Source organism: Brassica oleracea, chromosome C7, assembly GCF_000695525.1.
Source record: "Brassica oleracea var. oleracea cultivar TO1000 chromosome C7, BOL, whole genome shotgun sequence".
Lineage (NCBI taxonomy): Eukaryota > Viridiplantae > Streptophyta > Magnoliopsida > Brassicales > Brassicaceae > Brassica > Brassica oleracea.
Window position 1 is genome coordinate 24,160,585 of NC_027754.1, and position 8,397 is coordinate 24,168,981.

General features: G+C 38.9%; 2 protein-coding genes across 3 annotated transcripts; both read left to right on the plus strand.

Moving 5' to 3' along the window:
- The first annotated feature begins 1,533 nt into the window (after positions 1-1,533).
- LOC106301978 (50S ribosomal protein L25) lies at positions 1,534-3,151 on the plus strand. Its single transcript, XM_013738480.1, has 3 exons — positions 1,534-1,971; positions 2,084-2,213; positions 2,684-3,151. Exons 1-3 carry the CDS (start codon positions 1,585-1,587, stop codon positions 2,911-2,913), a joined length of 747 nt encoding a protein of 248 aa, XP_013593934.1. The 5' UTR covers positions 1,534-1,584; the 3' UTR covers positions 2,914-3,151.
- Positions 3,152-3,344: 193 nt separating this feature from the next.
- Positions 3,345-7,070, plus strand: LOC106307043 (mitogen-activated protein kinase kinase kinase YODA). 2 transcript variants are annotated; one of them, XM_013743880.1, is made up of 11 exons: positions 3,345-4,130; positions 4,214-4,861; positions 4,958-5,045; positions 5,136-5,198; positions 5,298-5,464; positions 5,549-5,624; positions 5,731-5,790; positions 5,861-5,986; positions 6,073-6,300; positions 6,385-6,464; positions 6,596-7,070. In XM_013743880.1, the coding sequence occupies exons 1-11, from the start codon at positions 3,697-3,699 to the stop codon at positions 6,663-6,665; spliced, it is 2,040 nt and encodes a 679-aa protein (XP_013599334.1). In that variant the 5' UTR covers positions 3,345-3,696; the 3' UTR covers positions 6,666-7,070. The 2 variants fall into 2 exon arrangements, with proteins under 2 accessions (XP_013599334.1, XP_013599333.1); XM_013743879.1 differs by having other exon boundaries at positions 3,347-4,130; positions 6,625-7,070.
- The last annotated feature ends 1,327 nt before the right edge of the window (positions 7,071-8,397 follow it).

Sequence of the window (8,397 nt, forward strand, 5' to 3'; positions counted from 1 at the left end):
TTTCGAGTTGGGTAGTTGAAATATAACAACGATTTTACAAGGAATATTTTACATGGATTTTACATGGTTTTAACATATTATTTACAACGACTTTACGACGAAATTAGGTAAGTTAAAGCACATTGAATACACGTTTTCACCTAAATATAACGGTAACATGTTTCGTTGTAATGTCGATGTAATGATTACGACGTATTTCTCTTTCCACGTACATTCGTCGTAAACTTACATGGAGTTTACGACGAAATCTATTCGTTGTAAATTTACATGGCGTTTACGACGAAAGTTGGATTCTTCGTAATTACGTTATAAACACCATGTAAATTTACGACGAAATATTTTCGTCGTAAATGTTCGTTGTTATGGGCACGTTTTCTTGTAGTGAATATACGATAATATATTGTTAGTCTAAATTTAAGGTAAGACCCAAAGATTAGTAGTCTAATGAAAAATGCAACAACCTTGTATACATAATGTTTCTTTTCTAATAGTATAGATACATAACTCTCACATTTTATATACTATACATGCTTTTCTTAACTGATAATGAAATGAAAAACATGCGGTTCAACCACCCTACACCACCTTTTTGTTGGTTAGTTCTCATTTACAATAGACTTTTATTTGACAAGAACATATAATCGAATTTTATACTATTATAGACTCGAAAGCCTAAATATTATTTTTCTATAACCAGCTATTTTTTTGTCATCAACAAATACAGACTCATACTGACTTTATAAACTAAACCGGAAGATCTGCATCCATGTGAACGACAAAAGACGGTTGCTTCCGGAAAAAAAACATAGGATAAAAATAGAGTCAAAGTAACATGATAGACAATTCTTTCAAATATGATTTTTAAGTTTTTGTCACAAAAATAGCTCTCAATAAAGAAAATGACTAAAATAATTTTTTTTTTTTTTTGAAAATTTTAATTTTTAATTTTAAAAATTTGAAACTCTATACTCAAAACTCCACTCTTAACTCTAAATCCTAAAGTCCATATTAGTTCATCCTAGTATATAAATATATTTTTACTTAATAAAAAAAAATTGGTCATTTTTCTTTTTGAAAGTTATTTTTGTGGAAATAAAAATGACTAGTGAGTTTCTTTAAAATAATACTGGTTGGCAAGAAAATAACTTAAATTAAATAATTATACAAGACCTGACGGTTGTGTTTTGGCAAATGAGCTAAATAGGTTTAGCGTGTGCGCAACTGCATACTGATACGGCTTAAAAAATGAGAATAAAGACAACGAAAGACTGTTGTTATTAAGAGAAATACAAAGCACGACCAAAAATTGTTCTGATATTTTAATTAATCATACAAATGTGACTTGTGTGTTTTGAGTTTGGTAGCTACTATAGCTAGATAACAAACATCACAATAATAAAATGCTGCATGACGAATCAAAATGAAACCGGATAAAAACAGGTGACAAATTGTAGCTATACTGACACAATGGGCCGATAAAAAGCCCAATAGTAAATAAGCCGATACCAGAGGAAGCCCACAAAGATTAAACCCCTCCTCCATCGCCTGAAACCCTAACTGTCACTCGAACTCCAACAAACAGAGATGGCGATATGGTGGCGTGGCCTGAGATCCGCGGCGGAGGCAGCTAATCTGCCAGCATACTCATTCGGTCGATCGATTCGGTGTTTACATCAGTATGAGACGATTCAGGCGATACCACGAGAGGCTACGGGGCGAAGAGTATCGGCTCGAGATCGGACGATTGGCCGGATCCCCGCCGTGGTTTTCACTCAATCGCTTCTCGAGACGGACGCTTCGAAGAGAGGCGTTTCGAGGAAGCAGCTTTTGACGGCCGATAGGAAGCAGATCAAGTCCATTGTTGACTCTGTGGGCCTCCCGTTCTTCTGTTCGACCACTTTCAAGCTCCAGGTCAGAGCTGGGCAAGGCTCTTCGTCGCTGGTTGAGTCGGGTCGTGTTCTTCCCCTCAAGGTGTTTCGAAATTTCAAATCATTTCATGAATTTAGAAAGAAAAAAATGCAAAAAGCGTGGATGTGTCTTTGGTGATAAATTTCGATTAAGGGTTTGTTTATTCATGTTATAGATTCATAGAGATGAAGAAAGTGGGAAGATACTTAATTTAGTGTTCGTGTGGGCTAATGATGGAGAGCTGTTGAAGGTTGATGTTCCTCTTGTTTTCAAAGGTTTAGATGATTGTCCTGGTCTTAAGAAAGGTATGTACACTCTTGTCTTCTGTTCTTATTTATTTCTTGCCTTTTTCATATTAGCTTGAAGCTTCTTCTTTTGATTGAGATAGCAATGTGAAGATTTGCTTCAACTGTGATTTGTATGCTGTTATTTGGACTGATGACAACTTTGCAGATTAGTGTTGTCTTTCTTTTGCTCGATAAGACCCTCATTCATTCTGTTGTGCCGTTTGTTAAATCATGTAAAGAGTGGTATTTCACTTTTATCCGATAGTAATGTATGTGTTCCAATGGCAAAAGGAAGTAGGAAATGAGAGCCAGTATGTCTGTAGTGCCTGTGGAGCACCTTTTTCAGTTAGTTCGCATTGGGAATAGTAGACTACTTTCACGAGGGTTCTTATGTTAGCAAGTATAATCTGAATGTTTGGCGTTTGAACTCATTGTTACTGTTTTGGATAGGTCGATATTTCAATCTTTGTGTCTGTTGATGTGATCAGGGGGAAATCTACGGTCAATGCGAAGCACTCTGAAGCTTCTAGGCCCAGCGGAACACATTCCATCGAAAATCGAAGTAGATGTGAGCAAACTGGATATAGCGGACAAAGTGTTGATGCAAGAAGTTGAATTCCATCCATCATTGAAGCTGTTGAGCAAGAATGACACATTGCCTGTGTGTAAGATTGTTGCCACAAGCCCGGTCAAAGAACCAGAAGCTGTTCAAGCATAGAATTAAGTCCTTCAACTTTAGAAGGAGAGAAGCACCCTTCAAGTCCTCTCTAGCTACTTTTTTTTTTTGGTTCTAGAACGAAGCAAATTCAGTTTGAATTGCTGATCAAGATATCTGTTTTTGAGTCTTTTTTCGGAATGTTACTTTAACTAGTAGTATCCGATTCTTCGCAAGAGTCCAAACAATGTGAATTTGGTCATTACCAGTGAAAATAAAACCCCAACAACGACCTGGTCCATTCCATACCAGTGAGAACTGGGAGCTGAGAATGACACGTGACCGGAAGATTCCAGCCACGTATTCTTTGGTTTATTTTGACCGTTGACTTGTTTGATTGACGAAATCATCATGATATAAAAGTAGAGAAATAGAAAGAAATACAAATAAAATAAAAATATCAAATACTACTATGCAATCAATATGTCTTCTCAAACTGATTAAACAATATTTGTAGTAAAAACTATACCGCAACATGGTTTACACTGATCAAATAGAAAGCCGTTGTAAACCGTGCTAGAAAAATCAAAAACCGTCTTCTTCTCTCGAATAACAATTTCCCCGAAATAATTTGTCCTCGTAACATTTCACTCTTCGTTATAATTTGTTTTTCTGCTGATTTTCGTTTTGGTTGTGAGTTTGTTTGTTTTCTGTTAATTCCGTTGGGGTTGTTTCCATGGACGCTCATCGCCTCCATCTCCTTCTTTCTGGTCGATTCTAAATCGTTAGAACTAAGGGATTCATGTATTATTGATATTTGTTATGAGCATACCATGATCTCTCGCTATGCGTTGGCTTCCACAAATCTCCTTCTCGTCTCTCAAACCCGTGGCTTCTTACTCTGAATCCCCGGATCCAGATCGCAATCTGGATCGAGATCGTTTCCATCGTCGTCTGTTTCGCTTCAACCGCGGGAGGCTCACGCGTCAGAGGAAGCTCCGTCACTTGACCGACGACGATGTTTTGGTACAACGCCCTGCTTCAACATCTTCTTCTTCTTCTTCTCCCACCGTCGACGTCGGGTTACATCGATCTCCAAGCGCTTACACGTCGGGTCCCCGCTCCCCTTCCGCCGTTCCCTTACCGTTACCTCTGCCGTTACCAGAAGGAGATTCGAGGAATCGGAATGCGGTAAACGTTAGAGGATTGGAGGAGAGAGATCGAGATCCCGGTAGAGTTATTGCTGATCGCACCTCCTCTGGTGGTCCTCCTCTCTCCAGGTAATAGATTTTGATTTTGAATTTATATCTGTCGATATCGCTTTTTTTTTTTGTTAAATCGATTTGAATTTATTATTAATCAGCGTTGCACATGACTCGAGAAGAGCCTCTGAGAATTCTAGCTGTAACAATAGTCCGAATACTAGAAACGGTTATTGGGTGAACATACCAACCATGAGTGCTCCGACGAGTCCCTACATGAGTCCCGTCCCCAGCCCTCAAAGGAAGAGCACCGGCCACGATTTGCCCTTTTTTAATCTGCCTCCTAAGAGCAATCAAGCATGGTCTGCACCTGATATGCCCTTTGACACCTCTGGACTACCTCCTCCTGCGTTTTACGACTTCACTGCGTTTAGCACAGGCAACTCTCCAATCAACAGCCCACAGCCTCGAAGTCCGCGCAGACAGATCAGAAGTCCACAACCGAGCAGACCAACTTCACCGTTGCACCCGATGCTATCGCCTGAGCATTTGGCTGCACCAAGGGATGGTGTTTCCTCGCCGTTGCATCCCAGGATGTCCACTGATGTTGCCAGTGGACGTAGCTCCAATGTTCATCCTTTGCCTCTTCCTCCTGGAGCTGCTTGTCCCTCTCCATCAGCTGCTACTTCTCCTGTTCCGTACCCGCAGGCTACTCTCAAACAGGATTCGTTCCCGATGAATTCTCAGTGGAAGAAAGGGAAGCTAATAGGTCGTGGTACATTTGGAAGTGTTTATGTCGCCAGTAACAGGTAATCTGTTTTTTTTTTCTCACTCTTTCCTATAGCTGTTGGGTGCCAACAATGCTCCCTTTTTATTGAATCCTGACTTGTTTTTTTCAATTGTAGTGAAACTGGAGCATTATGTGCGATGAAGGAAGTTGAGTTGTTTCCTGATGACCCAAAATCTGCGGAATGTATAAAGCAATTAGAGCAGGTAAGCTCCAGGAGAGACACTATAGGATGATCGTCTGTGTTTGGTTTGTTCTCAAACCGCCATCTGATACGTAACCTGTTTCTGTTTCAGGAAATCAAACTTCTCAGTAACCTTCAACATCCAAACATTGTGCAGTATTTTGGTAGTGAGATAGTGAGTATATCCTCTGTTTACATGCATATAATCTACCTATCTAGTTCAGTGTGGCTGAAGATTCATTGGACTAAATTGTCTTTTATTTCTTATCTACAGGTGGAAGATCGTTTCTTTATATACCTGGAATATGTTCACCCGGGTTCAATTAACAAATATATTCGAGACCATGGCGGCGGTACCATGACAGAATCAGTTGTTCGCAATTTTACTCGTCACATCTTGTCCGGCCTGGCTTATTTGCACAGCAAAAAGACAGTACATAGGTAAAGTCTCAATATTAGTGTAATTAATCTTGGTGAGTATATGTTGAAGCTTTACGCATATTGATTTCCTTTAATGTTCACCAGGGATATCAAAGGTGCTAATCTCCTTGTCGATGCCTCTGGTGTTGTCAAGCTTGCTGACTTCGGCATGGCTAAACACGTGAGTTCTATATTCTGTCTACTGTTTTACTGTTGCTGAACAAGTGATCAAGGCTCTTTGTTTGGTTTCTGTTTGATAATAATGAAGTTGCTATTTTGTTCTTCAGCTTACCGGGCAAAGAGCTGATCTTTCGCTGAAGGGAAGCCCGTACTGGATGGCACCAGAGGTAGTCTTTGTTTAATGATCTTAGAAACCTTTACGTATACCTATATTAATATAATATTTTACTCACACAGCTCATGCAAGCTGTGATGCAAAAAGATAGCAACCCGGATCTCGCTTTTGCTGTTGATATATGGAGTTTAGGATGTACAATCATCGAGATGTTCACTGGAAAGCCTCCATGGAGTGAGTTTGAAGGGGTAAGCACACACATATGCCTTGTTACACTTAAGATAGATTTCTCTTGATAACTAAAACTGTTTGTGTCAACTTTGCCTTACCATAGGCTGCAGCTATGTTCAAGGTGATGAGAGATAGCCCACCGGTACCTGAATCGATGTCACCGGAGGGCAAAGAGTTTCTAAGACTATGTTTTCAGAGAAACCCGGCAGAGCGACCAACTGCATCTATGTTGCTAGAACACCGGTTCCTTAAGAACTCTGTGCAATCAACCTCCCCACGTAACAGTGATGTCTCAAATTGCTCTCATTTACTTAACGGGATGAACATAAAGGTAAGCAAAACCTCAATCCAAGCTTTGCATCTCTGTCATGGACCTATGTATTAAATTATAATCTTTCTCTGCTTTCATTGACAGGAACCAAACACTAGGAGGGAGAAACCAAATTTCAAACTAGATCAAATTCCGCGCGCTAGAAACGTGACATCCTCAGAGAGGTAATCATTCTCATCACAATCTTGTTTGTATTAGTTTTACCCTGTATCAAAACCGAAACATGTGTGAAACCTGTGTTTTTGTGTTTTTTTTTTCTCTGTGCTGTTTGTTTTTGTGTGTTGGCTTTCTCCAGCTTCTTCAAACGTACTTCTTTTTCTCCAGTGAAAGTTGGCAGCAGCAAAAGTACCGGTCTCCTGATCTAACCGGGACAGTGCCCCGTCTGTCCCCTCGATCCACTCTCGAGGCTATTCCGAGCCCGTCTCCATCATCCCAACGACCTAAGCCAAGCACTGAGCGAAGAAGAATCTGCATCCCTTCAGATCAAGTTTGATTTGCACCGAGGCAACGATATCATATGAAGATTTTTTTTTTGTTTTTGTTAAAATATCATGTGAAGACACTACTATGGATTCTCATGCACATATGTGTGTATCAATGTACGTAGGTAGTTTGGGGGTAGAGGGTAGAAGGGTTGTGTATGTAACATTTTATTCCACTGTGGAATTGAGAGAAGAGGCTTGATTCTTTCTTTTCCGGGGGTTTTTAGAGGAAGAGTTGTGTATAAACGACGTCATGTGTACATTTGGTTTCGGATACATCATTTTTTAGATTTGGATCCATTCATTTAAAAGTTCAATCTCTCTCTCTCTCTGATTTTGAAGTCTCGCTCTTGATAGTAGCTGGCTTAGGTTAGTAATATGTTTGGACAAGACATCCCAGCTCATCCTTCACAGGGACATAAGAATCCAGAAATATGATTCCTTTTCAAACTCATTAACATATCAAAACTAATCAATTCAAAGACCACAACCAGCTTTTAACAAAGTCGGTTCTTAGGAGTGTCTCTGTAATCCTAAATGGTAAGAAAGTTTCATGATTAAGGATAACTCTTCAAATTCTTTATTATCTCTAGATGTAAGTATCCTTCATGTATCATGAATCTTTGACTGCTATATATTTCTTATTAGATTCTTTTATATTTTTCAAAACTTAACAAAATCAAACTTGTAAATACTAAATGTATTGTTTGACATTATACTATGTTTTAGTCCTGTTTTTTATAACTTCTATTTAGGTTTTTTTTCGTTTTGTCGTCCATTTGATTAATAAAGGCACTAAATGCCCGATTACATGCAGAGTTTAAAGAGAGATTAATAACCCAGTTACAAGTTTAAACCCAACATGAGCCTAGAAGAGAAAAATATAAGATCAAAAATCTAAGTTTTGATCAATTATTCTTTCTTTTGTTTTAGTTTAGTTTTTGTTATAAATGTAATGAAAAAGTCTATCTTTATTCATAACATAAAAGTTCCTTATATAGGAGATTACACCGCCATAGATAAATGAAAATATTACAAATCATAATCTCTTGGTTATGAGCCATCCACAATCTGGTTCATAACAATCCCCCTTGGATGCCATAACCATTTAGAGCTTGTAATGTGCTTTAATGTAGCCTCATTAAAACCTTACCAGAAAAATCCAATTGAGACAAAACCATGGTGAAGGAAAAAGAGTACAACACACATTACTCCCCCTGATTTGGACATTACTGAAGGTCCCTTGGACCTTTCCAATTTTCTGCAATCTGTGGGTGATGAAGATCTTGGGCAGAATATGCTTCGTCCTCGAACATGATAGTTGGTTCTTCTTTACCATCAGCCATGCCACAATCTGATCGAACATATTGAGTCATCGACCTCAAATACACACACACGAAATCTTGGATGATGTTGCTGTGATATGCGTGTACCACCATGTGTAAAACATAACCTGTCTGAAAACAAATCAACAAAACCAAATAACCCCTCTTTGGGCTGGTTAGTATAAAATAAACCAAAATCAAAGGCTTCTTCATCGTCCTTCTTATGGACCAATCAGATCAGTGCCTAAAACAAGACTTCTGCATCGTCCATCTCAGGACTAAATGGACTT